Source organism: Phaenicophaeus curvirostris, chromosome 12 (assembly GCF_032191515.1).
Source record: "Phaenicophaeus curvirostris isolate KB17595 chromosome 12, BPBGC_Pcur_1.0, whole genome shotgun sequence".
In the NCBI taxonomy this organism is placed as follows: Eukaryota; Metazoa; Chordata; class Aves; order Cuculiformes; family Cuculidae; genus Phaenicophaeus; species Phaenicophaeus curvirostris.
Genome location: NC_091403.1, coordinates 6,415,528 through 6,437,412, shown reverse-complemented (window position 1 = coordinate 6,437,412; position 21,885 = coordinate 6,415,528). Strand labels below are relative to the sequence as shown.

The window sequence follows — 21,885 nt, the reverse complement described above, 5'->3', positions numbered from 1 at the left end:
TGCCAACAAGCAGGAGTGCCTTGTGACATTAGCCATGGAAAAGCAAAATGCTCTGTATTATTGAAAATCTTTAATAGAGGTGAAGAATGCATTCTGCATTTGGTCCATTAGCACTGTATATGAGTTTTCACTATGATCACGGCTTCCATCTTTAAAATTACCATGTGTAAGGTTGGTTTTTCTGACAGGATTCACCAAAAGTGCATTTAAGACAGAGACATTCAATGTCTAAGTAGGCAAGTCAAAACACATTTTTTGTCTGTAACGCACCTGGTTTCTTTTACTTAATTTTACCCCACTTGAAGATAGTAACTTATAGGTTTTGCTAACTAAGTAATCTAGTACATTCTGTTAAAAAAGCACACTTATTTCTACTGTTTAAAGTCATGTTTTGTTTATTCAGTACTGCTACTAGTAACATACATGCTGATAGGAAAATGTGTTCTAACCTAAGGCAACGCCACAGCATGTTACAGCACAGCCAACATATTAGCATGTTTTAACAAGCTGTTGAATAGGGTAACGCTAATTGTACAGGCAAGTCCTCCCAAACACCTCTCTTATGGGTTTGCCCATACAAGTCAGACCAAAAGATTCTATGACACAATTTCATCATACAAGAGAAACAGTAAAAGGGACACACACACTGAGTCTAGTTTGAGAGCGCCTCATGCATGATACTCAGCATTAATTTGCACGCTTAGGTCCCAAGCCTTGATATCTGTGGACTTACTCCTTGTATCTTGTCATAACTTTCTGGCATGACCCATCATAGCTAAAGCAAACAGAGCAGTTCTGAAAAAGGCACTTAAAGAGCATTATTAAGTTCAAGTTAACATTGTTAGACTGTATCACTTATTTTGTTAAGTTGCACCGCCTGTTAGAGATGGAGGATATTGTTTGAGCCTTTGAAGTACCCAGTACAGTCCCTGCTGTACCTCTGTGCACTGTGATACAATTAAGCCTCCTGGGCAATGAACCACAAGTATTCTGGAAGGTACATGAAGACAGGTGCCTTTCTCATTTTGGTTTCGTGACCTCCCTGTTTCGCAAAGCGGCCGAGGGAAGCTGCTCCAGTTCACAGGAACTGTCAGGTGGGAAAATGGGGCAGTAGGTCAAAGTATCTTAAGGGGATCCCTGACCTTGACGCAATTAGGGGGCAGAGCGGGGCCGTGGCGAGATGGGGCATCTTTCTGTTAGTGCAAGATCTCAATGGCTCGACCTCCCTCACTGTCTGGGAGCGGCTCGGCACCTTCTCCCACGTTTTCAATCCCGGTGTGACTGTACCGGCCTGTCCGCTGCACCTGCCACCCCTGAGGCGCGATGCTTGTCGTGTCACAAGCCGCAGGGAAATCAGCAAAACCAGCCACGAGGGCTGAGCTCGCAGCGCGCCCGGTCATAGAATCATAGAATCATAGAATAACCAGGTTGGAAGAGACCCACCGGATCATCGAGTCCAACCATTCCTATCAAACACTAAACCATGCCCCTTAGCACCTCGCCCACCCGTGCCTTAAACACCTCCAGGGAAGGGGACTCAACCCCCTCCCTGGGCAGCCTGTTCCAGTGCCCAATGACCCTTTCTGTGAAAAATTTCTTCCTAATGTCCAGCCTAAATCTCCCCTGGCGGAGCTTGAGGCCATTCCCTCTTGTCCTGTGCCCTGTCGCTTGGAAGAAGAAGCCATCACCCTCCTCTCCACAACCTCCTTTCAGGTAGTTGTAGAGAGCAATGAGGTCTCCCCTCAGCCTCCTCTTCTCCAGGCTAAACACCCCCAGCTCTCTCAGCCGTTCCTCATAAGGCCTGTTCTCCAGCCCCCTCACCAGCTTCGTTGCTCTTCTCTGCACTCGCTCCAGAGCCTCAACATCCTTCTTGTGGTGAGGGGCCCAGAACTGAACACAGGATTCGAGGAGCGGTCTCACCAGTGCCGAGTCCAGAGGGAGAAGAACCTCCCTGGCCCTGCTGGTCACGCCGTTTCTGATCCAAGCCAAGATGCCATTGGCCTTCTTGGCCACCTGGGCCCCTGCTGGCTCATGTTCAGTCGCTGTCAACCAACACCCCCAGGTCCCTCTCCTCCAGGCAGCTTTCTAGACAGACTTCTCCTAGTCTGTAGCTGCTCAGGGTTGTTGTGCCCCAAATGCAGGACCCGGCATTCGGCCTTGTTAAACCTCCTGCCGCTGGACTCAGCCCAGCGGTCCAGCCTGTTCAGATCCCTTTGCAGAGCCTCCTGACCTTCCAGCAGATCGACACTTCCACCCAGCTCAGTGTCGTCCGCAAACTCGCTAAGGGTGCCCTCGATGCCTTCATCCAGGTCATTGATAAAGACACTGAACAGGGCTGGACCCAGCACCGAGCCCTGGGGACACCACTTCTCACTGGCCTCCAGCTGCATTTCACACCATTTCCCACCACTCTCTGGGCCCTCCACCCAACCAGTCAGCGCGGTTCGCTCTAGGGAAAACAAAGGCTGTTTCGGTAGGGAGAGGCGGCTCGGCCTCCCCCGCCAGATCTCACAGCGCAGCAGAAGGGCCGGTTTAACGCCCGTACGGGCGCTCCGCGTCCCGCAGAGCGCCCTGAAACGAACCGAGCAGCGAGCTCCTCCCCACCGAGGGGCCCCGGCGCCGCCCCCGGCTCCCGGGCGGCACCCGCAGCGCCCGGCGCCGCCGATTGGCCTCCGCGTGGGCCGCGCCCCCTGCGGGGCGGGGAGGGCGCCGCGCCCCCGCCGATTGGCCCGCGCCCCGGTGGGAGGCGGGGAGGGCGCCGCGTGCCGCGCTGATTGGCCGCCGCTGAGGCCGCGCCCCCGCGGGAGGCGGGCACAGCCCTGCGGCCCCGCCCCGGCAGCCATGGCCGCGTAGCGTCGGGTCGGCGGCCGCGCTGGGACATGGGCCTGCCCCGGGCCGCGGGGCGGACGCAGCGGCCCCGCCGCGGTGAGTTCGGGGGGCTGCGGGATCGCCCGGCGCGGCCGCGGGGGGCTGGGGCGGTGCCCGTGTGCGGGCTGGGGCGGGGGGATGGCGGCCCCGCCGCGCGAGGGGGGGCAGAGCGGCCCGCGGGGAGCGGCCCGGCCGCAGCCTCCCCCGGCGCCGTGACCTTGGGCCGCTCGGCCGCCCGTCAGGGCCCGGGTCCCCTCCCCGACCGCCTGCGCCCCGCGGGCCGCAGCGGAGCTGCTCGTCTTCTCGCTCAGATTGAATTCCTTTCAAAATCCACCTTGAAAATCCAACTTCTGAGCGTCCCTCCCCGTCGGCACCGGTTAAACTGTGGGGCTGCTGGGCTGCCGGGAGGGTTTTTTCCCCCCGGGCCGATCGCTTGCGCTCCCGGGGGCCCCAGGCGGACCCGCAGTGTCCCCGCCGAGGGACCAGGGTCTGAGCGCTCGTTGTCACTGTCGGGGCCCTGCTGTCAGGCCCCAGGGGTTATAATCGCCTTAGGCACATCAAGTTACAGCATCGTGGCTGTAATATCCACAGTACCAGAGCGTGGGGGAAAGCTAGAGGGCCCACGGAGATAAATATGCTGACTGTTCAGTCACTTATCAATACGCTATCTCTAGATTAATACTCATAAACCTCACAAAACTAACTCTGGTGTACACTTAATTCTAAGAAAATTGAGGAATTTCTTTGTGAGAAACCCATTTCTCATTTGCTAACATCCTTATGATAAAAATAAGTAGGTGTATTATACTTTATTACATACCTGAATTGGTGATGCACAGTACTTTGCATGCTGATTTATTTCAAACTGTGTTAGCGTGTGCTGCTTGCAATGTAACTGCTTCCGTGCGTTGTTCTTGCCGTGGTCATTCCACTTAAAGCTTACTCATATCCTTAGTGAAACAGGCATGGTAATTAGATGTTGAAAAACCTGTTACCAACATGTATGTTTCCCTGTCAGTGTAAAGCTGTCCATCCCAAGTATTGTAAACGCCCATAAACATCTAATCATGATTTTCCTTATATTTTTGGAATATTGGCCTCATTTTCAGCGCTTTAAGTAGGAAGGAGGTTGAGATAATACTTCATCTGGAGGTGGAAAAGATCCACCATTGAGTTTCATCTTAATTTTTAAGAAAAAAGTTGACAAACCTGAAATAGGTTGTTTCCCTTTCCTCACGGGGCTGAATAATAGATTTAGCTATGACAGTTTCTTCAATCCCTTGCGTATTTATTATCCGGTTCTCTTTTCTTGCTGAGAAAGAAGATATCTCTCTTCCTTACAGATGTATGAAATATATATATATGTATATATAAGGTTTCATCAATGCCTCAGTGTTGCCACTGTATTGATATGATGATTATAAGTGTAGAGGGAAATTAGATGCTTGGCAAAAGCGAGCGTAATCTGGTCAGTCAGCCCGAAGCAGCAGGAGTTTATCTTGTTAAAATGGATGTGATTCTGATAAAGTACAGTTCATTTCAGCTGCTCTAGTGGCGCACAACTTGCAGTAGCTTGTCTGTCTCCATGCATTTCACTGCTGTATGTTGACTACTCCTGAAATCAGTCTCTTCCACATACCGGCTCAGAGGAGGAAGAAAACCCTCATTCATTTGAGTATAAAAGAAAATCAAGTTACAAGCACATCTTAAAATTTAGTAGAAACTTAAGGAGTTGTAAGGGTTCTTCTGAGCCAAGACTCCAAGCAGTCAGTGGCGACTAGTGGTCAGCCTGTATGTTATAGTTAGAGATTCTTTGCTGCATAAAGCTGAAAATACTAGTTATAGTTCCGTAGTTGGAATGAATTGGAAACTGTGACTGAAATCTCGTACCAGTTTTTGACATACGCTGTATGTGATTCTGTTAAACAGGCTGCTGCGAATTTCATATTTTATGTTTTTTTCAGAAAATGTTACTCCTAATCCATCCTTACTCATTTTAGCTAAGAATATTGTATGAATTGTATGTATGAATGGTGCCATGAGAGGTCAAAGAGTAATACCTCACTCATCAGATACTGCGGTCAGTAGCTCATGTTTTGGAAAAAGGTATATAAATTTCTTCAGATCTTCAGAAATAAGTTCAGTATTGAACTTGCCTGGTGATTTAAAAATACGCAGTTATAATTTACTAACCGTAGCAGAAAAACATGGAAAGTCAATTTTTCTTTGGGGCCAAAACTCCGATTTGGCTTTTATCCACTAGTTCTACATTTGTTTAGATGAGCTTCCAGAATAACTGCCCAGATAAGGTGTGTCAGCAGTACTTGAGAACTCACTAGCATCTTTTGCTTTCCATTAAATGGTTCATCTTGCCCATAATTTTGTGGGGGTTTTCCTCATATGTGCGCGGACACAGCAATGGTATAATCATTATCTTTTTCAGACATCATTTAGTTACAATATTCTGTCAGAACACAACCAAATGCTGCCACTTAAGATTAAGAAAATACTGGTTACATAACAGAGCAAACATTGGAGATATATTTGGAAAAGACTTAACTTCAAAAAAAAATCTATTTGCAGTTACAAGGAGTGGGGGCAAAAGCTAGGTAAAGACATTAAAGACATGCTCTGAAGGTAGGATTAGGCAAGCAGCGCTAAAATCTTAGTAAGAGTGAAGGCTTCCTTTGTAATTCTGTGAAGTTGTAAAAGATATGTCTTTGTTCTAGACAAGAAAGCTTTTATAACGGAAAGGTCCTTTACTTTGGGGCAGGGAGCGTATCTGTGCCTTGTTTTTTTTCTGCTGAATGCAGTTGGTCCAATGATTTTTCTGTCTTGTTTTCAGCACCTACGTATCTCCCTCATATTGTTTAGTCTGACCTTGGCGTGCCAGACTTTAAGCCAAAGAATCATCAGCTGTATCTCTTATTTTTGCATTTTTTTCCAACATGAATTTACCAAAGATTTGGGTTAAGTTAGTATCTTTGTTTGATAACTAGTTCCTAGACCAAGAACAGTCAACCTAGTGATACTATAAATGCTGTTATACTTCGAAGAATAACAGCTGTATGTCATGGGAAGGGATCATGTTCCCATCTCAGCACCTCATTCTTGGTTGCACATGCTGACTGCTCTCCTTGCGCAAGCTGTGTAGCCGTTCTGCCTCTTCACAAGCTGAATTGTCTCATTAAGAGGTTGGACAAGTACCAGACCAGCATGAGAAAGAGGGAGGGAAACTGGGACCATCTCATTTGGTGGCAGGTAGCAGCTACAGATCGATTCAGTTCTGTGAAACTTGACTCTGAGGTCACTGGCTGGTATTTTTTTTGTCACACTTGTCATGCTGATCACCTTGAGGGTAGAAGCCTACCTTCATTTTGTTAAAGGTCACAAGAATTTTCACTACTAGGAAATAATGGATTTGTTGGGATCATTTGAGCATCTTTCTTCTAATTGGTTCCCTTAATTTCTTGTCCAACCCTTAATGTCTCACCTTCTGAGAGGGAGCTCGGTTCCTCCCCTGCCATCCCCGGAGGTTAAAATAGCTTACAGTCTATTCAGTTCAAAGATCTTTAGTTAGACCAGTCTGTGAGAGACTTAATGGACTGCTCTATGCAGAATGTCAGATGAGATGATGTAATAGTTCCTTCTGGACAAACTCAGCTTAACTCTTTCATGGCTACCTGGAGAGCAGAAAGATTATGAGCCTGAGGAGTTTAAGACCTACAGTATGTCCAAGAAGTTTCAGATCAAGTTTAACAATAGCAACCTTCCTTTCTCAGCTTGTCTCTTAGCAAGACATTAGAAGTCACGTTTCTGTAGGTGTTGTGTGTATTTTCAGAGGTTTGTGCCAATAGGTTTGTAGCAGTAAAATAATTATCTAGTACTAACTTCAGAGTACAATACCCATCACGAATTTCAGAGCCCAGAGAAGTCAGCTAACTTTTCTTAACATACTTACTGGTGTTAAAGTTGAATAAGTTTGCTGGATGTGATGACTTCGAACATCCTTAAGTCAGCATTTCTCTTATTATTATTTTCTTATACTTCTGTAAGCAACACATTGCTAACGTTCTTGATAAGTCATCTTGAGTGGCTTCAAATAATTCTGTCAGGGAGGATTAGTGTATATTGTTAACTGTTCAGCCACTCTTTTCATCATTAATACTTAGAACTGATAAAAGAGGACCCTTATGGATGATAAGCATTTAAATAGTTGCAGTTTAAGCAGCTACATTATTTCTTCTAACTTCTGGTAAAGAAGTTTTCTTTGGCTGCTGGAAATACTTTTTTCCTTTTATGCTTGTATTACAAATAGTTGCCCAGAATAAGTGACAGATTTTTTCTTTTTTGATTTACATGTGTGTATCTTTCTATGCAAGTAATTCTGTTTTAATAGCAGTAATATAGATTAACGTCAAAGACAGTTATACTGGTTAAGTACTGATGCTGTAGTATTATAATAACACTTGCCAGTGTACCAGATCAGGTACTAGAGCTCCAATTAATTACCTACAATTAAATTACATTTAGAATGTTTCATTATAGCTCAGTCTTTAACTGCATAAGTCCCACATTGTTTTACACTAATGCTAATTCACATAAAGTGAGGTAGGTTAGGTAATAACCCAATACACATAACTATAACTGTATCAAAAGTCATTGAAATATAATTTGACTCTCCCTATTTCCCCTTCCAGCATAGTATTGATAGAGACTTCTGAGAAGCTGTAACATCCTAGAGGGGTCATCAGCAACAACATTAACATGCCTGCTGTGGCATCTGTACCTAAGGAGCTGTATCTCTCTACTTCACTGAAAGATCTCAATAAGAAGACAGAAATAAAACCTGAAAAGACCAGTACAAAGAGGTATGTATATGTATTTTAATTGATTTTGGATTGATATTACAAGTACTAGCTCTGCTCTTCTGAGCAGGTTCCAAAACGACTATGTTGTGGATATAAATTTCTTCGGGGATAAAATCCTTGTTAGTCTTATGTATAGATCTCTTAGCTACCACACTGGATACACTCACTGTCTGCAGAAGGGAGCTTCACATATTACCAAGACATGACTTGGATGGAGCAGGCCTGTGAAAACTTGCGTTCTTTGAGAAAAGACTGGATTCATGCAAAATCTTAAAAATTAGTTAATGTTTAGCAAATGTGTCAATAGAAAATAATTTGCCTCCTGCATTTTTATACCATCAATGATTTCATTTTGTCATTTTCCTCAGGGGAAAATGTAAAGAAAAGGTGTTTGTGGACAAGTCCCCAGTCATGTGCTTTATTCCTCTTCTTTGATTTCAGCTATGTGCAGAGTGCCCTTAAGATTTTCAAGGCAGCGGAGGAAAGCAGATTGGACCGAGATGAAGAAAAAGCTTACATCCTATATATGAAATATGTGACTGTTTATAACTTGATTAAAAAGAGACCTGATTTCAAGCAGCAGCAGGTATAAAAGCTTTATGGCTGATCTGTTCTGCATTGGTAGAAGTCTTAGAAGTACAGGGAATTACAGTGATAATAAGTAAACTGTCTCATGTATGCTGACGGTTTTTCCATCCTATTTTGACAAGCTTGATTTTACAGTTTGCTTCTAATACACATAAGGTGTATAAATTGTCAAATGTGGGAATATTTTTTCAGGGAAAGGTAATCATCTTTCCTGTTAAGATTTTTTTGGTCCGGTTGCCTTGCCTGGCCTTTGTTTATTAGTACTACAGAACGATTTTACAACAATTTGAGAGAAAAATGCTTCAACTCAAAACAGTTCTTTTTAATAGCATTAGTATTATAATTCAAATTCTCTGTATGTTAGCTGCTCTTGACCTGCACAAAAGTAGCTATTATTAAGCTGTACTATTAACATGTGGGGTGATACTTGTAATTCTAGGATTATTTTCTTTCAATTCTTGGACCTACGAATTTAAAAAAAGCCGTTGAAGAAGCTGAAAGACTCTCAGACAGCCTTAAACTCAGGTATGTGAATACAGTTAATAGATAAGATATTTTTTGTTATAGCTGAAGCCTGTATATGTGCAATTACAGGTTTTCATGCTATTTAGTAGTAAAGGATTTCGCTTGAGTAGACCTTAGGTACCCAAAACTCATGGAAGTTTATCAACGAAAGTCTGTTATTAGAGATAATTTTCATCATCACATATTCCAATAACTTGCTACTGTACACATTGTCTCTTAATGCTTGGTAACTGTGATTTGTTGACATTGTCTCCTGTTTTTGTTTAATGACTAATCAAAAGAAACCACAAGGTATAAACTATATATGCACTAGAGATGATCAAGAGCAATTTCCTCCTTACCCTTTCCATTATAAGGTAATTGAAAGTAAATATACCGAAGAATGTTTCTAATATTTACATATGTTAAAAAGTCCTTCTAGTGTGGATTTTGTTTACACTGACAAAACACATTGTGGATTCTTTTAGTTAGCTCCTTCACCTTTTCTCTCTTTCTGCCACGTGCAGACCTGTATGTGGAAACACAGTTTTGCCAGTATGTAACTGACAAATGAAGACAAATGAAACGTGACTCCTGTGTAACTACAGAAGTGGTATCTGGGAAGTTATTTGTATAATTTCTTCTCGAGGCAGTAAGCCAGCAAATAGTTTGAATGTTAATTGTTAACTAAAAGTGGATCTGATGAAAGATCATTTGTATAGAAGTGGGAATACCTACGTGAATGACCTACATGCTTAAAGGCGTATCAGTGGGTAAATGGGCAATTGATGGGTAAATATTCCATATTGACTGAATCAAATTAAAAACTGAAGTATGCTTTAGTGCAGTTAAATCCAAATGAGAACAAAATGTTCTCTTCTAACTTACGATGCCTTTGCCAAATCAAGAAGCCTGTTTAAAAAAAAAAAAAGTTCAGACTTGGCAGCCTCCTTCCTATTAGTGGCCAATTAGGGGACTAGACAGTGAGACAAAATTTGATTTAATGATCTACTTCATTATCACATTACTCTCAATATGTGTAATACAGCTGTATTATTACTGTTGTCATTTTAGTCCTGATTAGGCAACATCTGATTAAAATGAGCAGTTACGAATACAGTCCTGCCTTCATGTTTCACTGTTTGGTTCAGTCATCAAAATTGTTAGTTCAAAACATTCTTCTTTGTTTTATGGATCACTAGTGACCCATAAGCTTTGCAGTTATATTAAAAACAGAGCACTATTTAACAGTGCTGTGACTATGCAAACCTGCAGTTGGTGAACTAAAAGCCGTAGGTAGGAGCCTACCCATTTATAATATTATGATTGTCCTTAGAACAGCAATTGTCAGGGAGGTTAACTTTAAATTCTAAGGCTCTATGAAGAGGACAATTGCGTGCCAGATCTAGATCCACTAAAACTCTCACTTATGCCTGATTCCTCCGTTGTCCTCAGTGTAGACCCAGTGTTTAAGACAAACAGCAGGGACACAGGTAGGGGCATAACAGTTCCATGAAGTCAGCTTACATCCTGAAGGGGACGGCTACTCTCTAGGTAATTCTGATCAGAGTCTTCAAAAAAAGGAAATTTCAATAGCAGAGATAACTTAGTCCTAACTTATTGTTAGCTGTGTTGCAAAACCAACCTAGGGTGGTTTTTGTAATATATTGAAGTTTCTGTAAGTCACCCATACTTAGTCATTCCTTTTATGTTAAGTGACACCAGAGTAAAGCATAACTCTGAGCTTAGAAAAAAAAATTAGTTAACCTTAAGAGCAGTGGTTATGAAATAGGATCCAATACAAGATTCAAGAATAAGAAAACCTGCCCTGCACAAGAGTGGGAGAAATATCATGCAGTCATGGAGGAAAATGGGCTATGTTGGAAATATAAAGTTGACAATGCTTTAACTTTAAAACTTAAAATGCTTCTTTTTCCTCCTGAAGACTTCCTAATTCTAATGTTGATTAATCAAGGCTACCCAGTGAGGCAATATTGCAAAAAATTAAAATAAAAAAAAATAGAGGCTTTTGGTTTTTTTGACCAATAGATATGAGGAAGCTGAAGTTCGGAAACAACTTGAAGAGAGGGACAGACAAGAGCTGCAGAAAAAGCAAGAACTGAAAGAAGATGGAAAGGGGTCAGCCAAAAACTCCTCAGAAAGTGCTGTGGATTCCAAAGGAAAAAGCCAAAGGGTAATTGAAGCTATTTATAAATTCTAATTCAGTCTAAATATATACTTTTAATGTAGCGTTTGATCTCTACCAGTTCAGTATTATGTTTTTTAACATCCGTTTACACTCCCCATAACCTTTCTTTGACATTTCTTTGGGACGTGTTGAGCCCTACAACCTCCAAGTCTTGCATAAGATAGACTAGGGCTTTTGTAAAGTCAAGTTCTATTCTATGATAGAACTATAGAACTAGGAAATGTAAGAAACCCAAAGCAATGATAATAAGCTGATGTTATCGCTAACACGTCCCCTCTGTAGGAGGGAGATGACTTTTCAGCAGTAGTGTGGAAAGAAACTCATTTCCCCACACTTGCTTCACTAATTTCGTCTAGCATATGATGCAGTCCCAGACTGTGTTGCCTTTTTAACTGGCTTCTAGGTAGGGCAGCAACCTCAGTATCTTTTTAGTACATTTGTCAACACATCTTCAGAAGAAGTTTCCTTACAGTCTGACCAGTTTCCTCCAAGCTCTGTGAAAGTCAGTCTCTGATGGTCGCCTTAGTTCTAAGAATGAGGTATTAAACTAACTTTTTATTTCCTTACAACCCAGATTAATGGTGAGAAGAAGCATTCGCCAGAAAGAAAGGGCCAATTTGACAATCTGAGTGGTAAGAGACACAGTGTTCACAGAGACGTGAAAAAGCTCTCCATATACCTGTGCATGTATTACTTAAGCAGTTGCAGTTCCCTTGAGTTATTTCACGGTCAGATTATTTTGATTAAATTCTAGTAGCCTGCATTTCAGTAACAGCAACTTAGTAATTAAGCTCTGTATTGCAGCCTTCATCACTTCTTTTGAGCTTAAAAAGCTGTACTTAGTTTTTTTAGCAGTTCAATAACTAAAGATGAACTAGCCCTAAAGTAGTCAAAGAAAAATGTCTTCTTAACTGATAAGAAAAATATTTTGACAAGGCTGAAACGTGTCGGCTTTCTCAGTTAAATAAGAAATTTCTCCTTTCCCCTCCCAGCCTTTGTGGTTTTGTTCCTGTAATAAATATGTGAAAACGTTCTCCAGAGTCGCTGACCAAAGAGGGATGGATATCTGCAGCGTGTAGTTTACAAATGCTTGCCAGTGTAGCCTCATTTAAACGAGACCACAAGAAGTTACACTAGTTTATGACTGAAAGGTTCAGTATTGTCTAATCCAGCAGATCAGGTGCTAATCATCACAGTAGTGGGACCAAAAGGTCCAGTATGTTTACTTGATAGTGTCTCACCTCTGCGACCTTCTGGGACTTACCTGTTCAGTTTCATCTGTTCGCAGTCTTGATTGCACCAGTCTGATGTGTTCATAGCTGTCTCCATTTATAGAGTAGCTTTTTACATCGAACGGCTTCTGTATTTCCAGGAGCAGTCACACCTGAGAAACTGTTTGCAATGATGTCGGACGAAAATATTGAATTGCTTATAATGGATGCTCGAAGGTTGAAGGATTATCGGGAATCCTGTATTCCAAGATCTATCAGTGTCCCAGAAGAAGCTATCACTCCAGGGTACGAAATAATTTTAAACAACAGTGCAGTATTTAATTTTGTAGTTTTATAACATTGAATGAAAAAAATTACATGCTTTTAAACCTTTTATACTTACTTTCAGATGCATGCAAGTGGGTGAGATGTATCCAGACCAGCTCTGTTGTTGCGTGTACTGACTTCAAGCAGAGCTTATTTATTCTTTCCAAGCATATAAGGATATATGGGTTATATATTATTGGACAAAACGTTACCTGTACGTTGTCTTCAAATGCATTTTAATACATTTCAGAATTACCGCTAGCTGGATTGAAACTAAACTCCCAAAGGATTCTAGAGAACCATGGAAGAGGAGAGGACACTTTGATTATGTTATACTGCTAGACTGGTCTAGTTCTGCCGAAGACTTAAAGCTAGGAACAACTCTTCAAAGCCTGAAAGATGCGCTTTTTAAGGTTGGCAAGTTTTACATTTTGTATTAATTCATCTCAATAAATAAGAAGGTTTTAAAGCACTTATAATTACACAGTATATGGAAGACTTAATGACACTTTCAAACTTTTTTTCTTATAGTGGGAAAGCAAAACTATACTGCGGAATGAACCTTTAATTCTAGAAGGAGGTTATGAAAACTGGCTCCTTTGTTTTCCCCAGTACACAACAAATGCTAAAGTAACTCCACCGCAGCATCACAGAAGTGAAGCGGTGACTGTGTCTTGTAAGTATAAAGGATGACCCCCCTTCTCCCTGCTAAGTTTTTATACTTACTGGGTGTATCTTTAAGTCATTCAGGTATGTTTGGGATAGCCTAGCTCTGGGCTAGATCTCATATCTAAATTTGGGGGTCTGGTGGAATGTGGGGGTTATTTTGCTTCTGTGTTTTTAAGCGCTCTCTCATGCTTCTCTCTTCACTTGTAAAGTGGACATAACCTACCCATCTCTGGAAGAGCTAGATCCTGTTCCGCCTGTTGTTGCTATAAAACCATCTCCAAAAGAGATGATTGAAAATGAAGAAACGAAAGATAATTTGGAAGAGAGACTAAAATCTCTTAACAGACCAAATGTACAGGATGCTGCTGTTCCAAAGTCTGACAGTTCAGTTGTAGTTAATCCAGTATCAATTACAAGGAGTATCCCTGAGGTAAGCAGTGTTTCTTTCTTTCCAGAGTTAGTCTGTGATTAATCTGTTAGAGACCCACCACACAAAGAAGCCTAAATCCATGAAGAAATGTACTCAGTGTTTGTTTAAGGCTTGTACACAAATATATTGGTACAGACTACTTGTGGTCTGTGAAGCCATCATAAGTCATCTACAGAACTTTATGAAACTGGAAATACTTAACAATTGCAGAGCTTTTCATTAGTTTTTTGATATGAGCACCTGAGATATTGAAGGTCAGCAACCAATTGTTGGTTCTATAGAGCTTGTTGATTCTTAGCTTAGATCTGGAAGCTAAGTGATTACCTGCTGTTACTAACAGGTAGTTTCAATTACCAGATTTAATGAAACTGAAAGTTCACTGTCCTGGCAGAAGTCAACTTATACCGTCTTTACTCTTATAAGTCTCATTTAGAAAAAGCTTACTTGAGAGTGTTAGTAGGCGCAGTGAATTGTTCTACACTTTGTGTTGCAGGTTGATCGTACTAAAAAGCCTTCACTAAAGCCCATTGATGATAACAGACCAAAACCTGAAAGCATAGTTGGTGACAGCCAGCCTGTTGAAAATGGACGAATAGTTCCAGACCGGTCCACAAAGCCGTTACGTGATGCAAAGAGCATTCTGACAGAAGAAGAAAAAAGTCGTATACATGCAGAAACTGCTGCTCTGTTAGAGAAAAACAGACGGGAAAAAGAACTTCGGGAGAGGCAACAAGAAGAACAGAAAGAGAGACTCAAGCAAGAAAAAGAAGAACAAGAACAAAAAGCAGAAGAACAGAAAGAAAAAGAACACAAAGAAAAGCTACAGCAGTCCAAAGAGGACAGAGAACAGAGGGATGAACAAATAAAAAGAGAACAGGAGGAAAAGGAACAGGAAAGATCACGGAAAGAAGCAACAGAAGCAAAAAAGCAAAATAAAAATGAACTAGACAGCATCAGTGTGAAAAGAGTTGAGATTGACAAAATATCTATGGAAGAAAAAGAAAAGGGAACTCGAACACCAGAAGCGCAGAGACGTGCAGTGGGTGATCCATCTCAGACCTTTGTGACTGTTCCAGGCAAGGTTAGTGAAAAAGAGCAAATCATCGCTAAATGTGGAGCAATTATTCAGGATGATTTGCATACTCTTACTATCAATCTAGAAATGTTAAAATATATAATTGGGTTTTTATTTAGGCCCGTTTTACATAAATGTGGAGGAGAAAGTTAAAGCCAAGACACAAATACTTAAAAGTTTTTTTTCAAGACAGTTGTGGTTCATGCTTGTAGATGGGCAGCACGGAATTCACACAGGATAATAAAACTTGCCACTGCCATGGAGCTAGAAGGGATGGTTCATAGGCTGCAATCTCTGTTTCAAAAACAGAGGCATGGGGGTATTTTAGTGCCAATGGCATCCTGGTACTGCGTGTTATCCTGTTGTAACACACGCTAGGCACAGAATTGTTATCACAAGAAACGATTAGTGCCCCCAGCTGCATAACTGCTGATACAGCAGGATTTTGATGGCTGGCATACGAAGCAAAGCAATACCCTGAACTCGTGTTTTTGCTGAGAACAGTCCCGTTCCAGCTCTTGGGGCAGTCACAGTTCCTTCTTTGCTCAGATTCTTGGGAAAAAATTGCAAAATATCTGAGCGTGTAAAAAATAATCTGATTGTGAAACAGGAGCCATTTGTGAAGCTGAGTCAATAACTGAACAGATATATCTTCAAAAACCATTTCTCAAGAGCACGCATTAGTGTATTTTTCTCTCCTTTGCAATTGCAATTGCTGTTTGACCAAACTTTGATGCTTGTGTAATATAAATGCACGAGGAAGCCAAAATAGAGCTTCTTGGGCAACCCTGGCATGGTCATTCTTAAGCTTTTAGCTAACAGAGCCTCCTCACCCAATCCCAAAATGAATGCCTGTGATAAAATAAGTTCATCATGATGTTGGCTTCACAGTTTGCCTTTTTCATGGAGAGGCTTTGTCACAGGGAGAAGCAAAAGGGGAAAAAGTCTTTAATTTAAAAATAAATTTTAAAACCCACAGCTTTTAGGGCGGAAAGTATTGTAGGTGGAACTTCTGCACTTTATTTTTGGGCTCTTGAAACTACATAATAGACCATCTTATGCAATACAACATTCGGCTGTGAAGGGTATTCCAGCAAATTGCCTGTGGTATAGACTAGGAAGAATAAAAGTGATGTGTAGATACCTGCTCTAATCAATTACTTGTGGCACATGTATATAACAGCCCTATTTTGCTTTCTCAGCATTCTTTACTGACATTGCAGGTGAAAATTGAAAGCCTTCTCTCAAAATCTTTTACAGCAAACTGGGGTTAAAGGACAACCAGCCAGTGGAGCTCAAAAGCCAGGACCCATTAGAGAGGATTCTGAACAAGATATTGAAAGACTTAAAGTAAATACAGTATGTTTTATGTAGCCCAAACCAGTCAAGTGAAGATGCTTCGTAATTATTACATTATGTTACATTCCACCCCATTTCAATTTTTGAAGTCATCATCTTTAGAAAAGCCTATGCTGTGTTTACAGCTGTTTGTTTGCTTTTTTTTTCCTGCATGTCATGTTCATCTGAAACAAATATTTGAAGCTTTCACTAGAAGTCTTCATATGTTTCTGATTGCATTAACAAACATTTCACATTTGTCACCTCACACATATCCTTTGCGTCTTGCTTTGAAAGGGAGAACAGATCACACGGATCTGTTTAACAGCAGCACATTTCTCAATTAAAGTAGCTTCTTTCAGGAAGAAATTGAGTATTCAGACTTCTGTGAGACCGAATTGTCCTTTTTTTCTGGAGCACGTCAACAAATGGGTTTTGCTTAGATTGAGCGATACAAAATAGTAGTACGATATTGCCATTATGTTAAATTGTATTTCCAGCTATAATCAAGGATTTTTTATTCATCTGTTTTGCTCTGAATCATGTAACTATGTAGGGAAAGTCGCAGGCAGCTTGTTGCTCTGCATGAGTAACTGCATGTACCTTACAATTCTATTTATTTACTAGTCTCAGCGGGAGCCATTAATGAGAGCGCGAAGTGAAGAAATGGGAAAGATAATACCAGGACTGCCTGCAGGATGGGCAAAGGTAACTTTCTATCCTGATGTTACAATCAAGTTGTCTTGTGCAGTTTTGTAATGTCTTATGTCTAAGTTAGATCATTTGATTCCTCCCGCTCCTCCTTCGACTTCCACATAGTAATTTTCTGAATTTTAACATTATTTGTAATGAAACTAGGAGAGCTCACCTACTCTTTCCAGTACTGAGCAGCTGCTGTTCAATATGCATTTTGTGAAAGTGGTGCCTTCCAGTAGATTTAATCCATTAAGTACTGAGGGCAATCACAACTGTTGACATCTCAATGTTTGAAAAACTCACGCACTGTTCTTACAGTAGTTTAAAAATAGGTAAGTAAGTTAATGATGTGTTTCCACTTGGTTTTGAAACATTATTTTTTTTCCCCCAAGTTTCTGGATCCAATCACTGGAACCTTTCGTTACTATCACTCGCCAACAAATAGTGTTCATATGTATCCACCAGAAATGGCTCCGTCATCCACTCCTCCATCAACCCCACCAACTCATAAACCCAAGCCACAGGTGACTGTTGAAAGAGAACGAGAACACTCCAAACTGAAGCGCTCCTACTCTTCCCCAGATATAACCCAAGCCATTCAGGAGGAAGAGAAGAAAAGAATTTCTGTAACTCCTGCAGTCAATCGTGACAACAAGTATGTTCAATAAGTTTTTACCACAGCTCATGCATTACGATAGCATCCAGGACTTAGGGTTGAACCATCTTAAATCCATTAATGTTTTCTAAGTAGGATTGAAAGGCTGCAAGAGCGATAGATTTAAACTTCGTTGTTAGGCCGTTATCCTTTGAGAATTGGTGTAACTGTTACATATTGACATGAATTTCAGAGGTCATAGCATAACTGGACAGTAGGTGCTTTTTAGGTGGTGGTACTCCTGTTAACATTAAATGCCAGTTCTCTAACAAGTAGCGATATACAGAGTTTTTGATTTTTAAATGGGGTTAAACCAACAGCTGTTGCTTTCTCTGTGTATTTAAAAAGAAAACAAATATAAAACACAACAGCATGAGCCTGTAACTCAGCCTCATGATAGGCCAGTGTATGTGGCTTTCTCACTGCTGCACTGACGGTCGTGATTACCTTAAATGATGGCATTTGGTGACATCTGTGCCAGGATGTTTCATTCCATGTCAGGGAGGGTGGTTCTGCCGGCCTGTGCGTGCAGCCTTGTCAATCCTGAGACTCCTAAAAAATAATTTCTTCATTACAGACCACTCTGTTACACTAAAGCAGAAATTTCCAGACTGTCTGCATCACAAATTCGGAATCTTAATCCTGTGTTCGGGGGATCGGGACCGGCTCTTACAGGACTTCGTAATCTGGGGAACACTTGCTATATGAATTCCATATTGCAGTGTCTGTGCAACGCACCTCACCTGGCTGAGTATTTTAACCGAAACTTGTATCAGGATGATATTAACAGGTAACAATGTCTTATTGTCATCCTTTAATTTATAATTGAAGAAAAAAAAATCTACCTTTAGAATTGTTAATTAAAAAAAAAAATCACTTAGTGGGGGTGGGGGCTTGTTTGATATTTTAAGGAGAAGACAAATGCTAACTTCTGAGTGTCCTGACATTTTCAGAATTCATGTGTTATAAACTAGATTTTACAGGACAGTTAATTAAGTTGTACTTACCACATTCATAAATGCAAGGATACCAGAATCTTCTAAAACCAAACAATATTTAAGTAGCAATTTACAAAACCAGCTGGGAACAAGCTGTACATTCCATTAGCTCCTTGAATTACAGTGCCAAAGTAGACAAAAATTGTAACTGGGCCTAACAGCCCCTTTTGCTTGGTTCTAAAGAAATTAGTTTGAAATTTGCATAATATCTTGAACTAATAACGATTTTTTAAAAAAAAAATTATAACAATGGCTCACTATGTTATCTCTCTTCCTTTTTTTCCTTCTTAATTGTATAGGTCCAATTTCCTGGGGCATAAAGGTGAAGTGGCTGAAGAGTTTGGTGTAATAATGAAAGCTTTATGGGCAGGACAATATAAATATATTAGTCCAAAAGACTTTAAAATTACAATTGGGAAGATTAATGACCAATTTGCAGGATACAGCCAACAGGACTCCCAGGAACTGCTTCTCTTTCTAATGGATGGCTTGCATGAAGACCTAAATAAAGTAAGAAAAACACTTGTAACAATATACACACCTTTCAGATGATCAGGAGAAAGAGATTTTAAGAAGACTCTTATTTCATAAGGAGATGATCCTGCTGGAACCTTGCATAGAAGGAATTGCGAGCGTTCAGATTTATTTTGAAACAGCATAATGTACTGAAGGGATTAACGGAGGAAGCGTAGCTAGAAAAGAAACAGACTGCTACAGGGGCCTGGTTAAATGTTCTTGCAAATACTTAATAGTATGCCATGAGACTTTCTGGTTTTATATATGCTAATATATAGCTGTGGTATTTAAATTTCTCTTATCCAGGCTGACAACAGGAAAAGATACAAGGAAGAAAACAATGATCATCTTGATGACTTCAGAGCAGCAGAACTGGCCTGGCACAAGCATAAACAGCTCAACGAATCCATTATTGTGGCGCTCTTCCAAGGGCAGTTCAAATCTACAGTGCAGTGTCTTACGTGTCACAAGAAGTCACGGACTTTTGAGGCTTTCATGTATTTGTCGTTACCGCTTGCATCTACTAGTAAATGTACACTGCAGGTACGCCGGCCCTGGAGAAACACTGCTGGGAGTAAAGCCACTTCTCTGACTTCGTGCCAGTGTGGCTTCTGCTCAGCCTCTTGTTGGGCTGCTCAATATTTCAGCTTAATTGACACAAACCTGGAACGTGAACAGATCTGAGTCTTCATTATTTTTTAATTCTTCTAAAATTAAAAAGGAAAAAGTCGTTCCTTGAAAGTCTTAAAATATGAACAGGATGGAAATATTGAAGCCACAGTAGCAGAGAAGGCGTATTTATTTTTATAGGTCTTGGTGTAAATATTTTGTGGTTTTAAACAAAATATGATTGGTATATTTTGAAGGACTTGCTGCAAATTAATATATGCAGTCAAAACACACAGGGATTTGCCTTCCTTTTTCTCATCTTTGTGATGCATGTAATTCATGCAGGTTTCCAAATAGGAAACATCTTTGCTGTACTTTCATGACCACCTGCCCTTCACAACCTGTGTTTGTGTTGTTTTAGGAATGCCTTAGGTTGTTCTCCAAAGAGGAAAAGCTCACCGATAACAACAGGTTTTACTGCAGCCATTGCAAAACTCGAAGGGATTCTTTAAAAAAAATAGAAATTTGGAAATTACCACCTGTTCTTCTTGTTCACTTGAAACGGTAAGAGAAAAAGTGAAAGTGAATTAGGTTGAAGTGCAAGAGCTAACCCTTTTTAATTCGAGAAAGTTCCCCATGTATATCCAGTTGTAACGTGAGATTCTAAAATAGCTTGTGAACAACCTGTAACTTTTACTGCTGTTTTTTATTTCTCTAGATTTTCCTATGATGGAAGATGGAAGCAAAAGCTTCAAACTTCTGTAGATTTCCCATTGGAAACCCTCGACCTTTCACAGTACGTTATTGGTCCAAAGAATAACCTGAAGAGATACAACCTGTTCTCGGTATCAGTAAGTAGCCGCTCCCATTTCAAAGTTCAGCTGCTGTTTATACCAATCCTGGCGTTTGCCTGTGTGATTCCTATTGCTTTCCAGGCCGCTTGCCTGGCTGCAAATTAAGTTGTATTCTAAAAATAATGATTGGTATTTAGTAACAGTCTCACATAATAGTTTGTTTCCCTAACTGAAGAAGAAATGGCAGGTTTTGAGGCCACTAATTCTTCTCTTTTCTGTTTCCAGAATCATTACGGTGGGTTGGATGGAGGGCACTACACGGCCTACTGCAAAAATGCTTCAAAACAACGCTGGTTTAAGTTTGATGACCACGAAGTGTCCGAGATCTCAGCATCATCTGTGAAATCCTCAGCTGCTTATATTCTCTTTTACACTTCTTATGAACAGCGAGCAGTGGATGTGGCCACATAATGCAGTGCGGGTTCAGAAAACTGGTTTTCTTTTTACAAGAGCAAAGTAGGAATGGGAACGCATACGAATGTGCAAACCCATGGCAAAAAGTCACAGAGATGGAGATGGTTGCAGCAGCTTTTCGGCCAGGAGGCTCTTTCTGGTCAGTACTAGTGCTTAAAAATCAGAAGACTGATTAGCAATGCTTGTGGTAATACTGCCATCTGTGAAAGCATCTAAAAAGCATATTGCATTACCATTTATTTAAAAAACAACTATATTTTTAGTCTGCTCCGAAATTAAATTCTAGCTTAGTCATCCGAAATCTATTAACAAGTAGTTTAAAATGTCTCAAAATCCCAAGGCGTATCTTGATTTTTTTTTTTCTTTTTTTTTTTTTTCTTTCACTATTATGGCCTTTTCACATTTCTAACCTTAAGCTTGATCCTACTGTGAATACTCTGGAACGATGTAAACAGTTAGGAATGTAAGTGTACATATTGATTGCATACTTGCACATCAGAACTATGTATATAAAAATGTTGTCCTTTTTGTGAGAATCTCTACAACTCAGAGGATTGCATTTATTTGCCAGCTCTAAGTAATTGCAACACTACTTAATAAAAAAAGCAGAGCTGTATTTTTTTTGTTAGCTTTTGTCAATATTTGTGCACTTCAGAGTTATTCTAAACAAACAAGATTGTCCTTTTTAATTTTTTAATATAAATTTTCATGTACACATGCATTAAAAACCTTAACGAAGAAATTATTTAAAAATATATCCTGTTAAATGTATGTTTGGGTTTGGTGTTTTCATTCTCACCTGGTTGTGTAATGATCAGGATTTTCCACGAGGGCAGCTTGCATCGTATCCCCACAGGTGAGAAGTTCTTCAGATGAAAAATCTACAACTTGATGTAGAACTGAATAGTTTAGAAACTATTTTAGTTGCACCTTGTGCATTTTCCTGCTCCAGCTGTGGGGTCGTTTCCACTCTCTGATTAGGCTGAAATTCAAGAATCGTAAATCCTACATTCTGAGCTTTTGTCTGTCTACACATGTCTTGCTGAGGGAGTT

General features: G+C 40.7%; 1 protein-coding gene across 2 annotated transcripts; it reads left to right on the top strand.

Annotated features, from left to right (window-relative positions):
* The first annotated feature begins 2,827 nt into the window (after nucleotides 1–2,827).
* USP8 (ubiquitin specific peptidase 8) lies at nucleotides 2,828–21,603 on the top strand. 2 transcript variants are annotated; one of them, XM_069866986.1, is made up of 20 exons: nucleotides 2,828–2,925; nucleotides 7,569–7,739; nucleotides 8,181–8,325; nucleotides 8,767–8,852; nucleotides 10,881–11,025; nucleotides 11,615–11,672; nucleotides 12,413–12,557; nucleotides 12,829–12,991; nucleotides 13,110–13,254; nucleotides 13,457–13,677; nucleotides 14,171–14,758; nucleotides 16,013–16,102; nucleotides 16,718–16,798; nucleotides 17,179–17,441; nucleotides 18,019–18,231; nucleotides 18,739–18,949; nucleotides 19,262–19,498; nucleotides 19,986–20,128; nucleotides 20,283–20,415; nucleotides 20,644–21,603. In XM_069866986.1, the coding sequence occupies exons 2-20, from the start codon at nucleotides 7,636–7,638 to the stop codon at nucleotides 20,827–20,829; spliced, it is 3,357 nt and encodes a 1,118-aa protein (XP_069723087.1). In that variant the 5' UTR covers nucleotides 2,828–2,925; nucleotides 7,569–7,635; the 3' UTR covers nucleotides 20,830–21,603. The 2 variants fall into 2 exon arrangements, with proteins under 2 accessions (XP_069723087.1, XP_069723088.1); XM_069866987.1 differs by lacking the exon at nucleotides 16,013–16,102.
* Nucleotides 21,604–21,885: the final 282 nt, after the last annotated feature.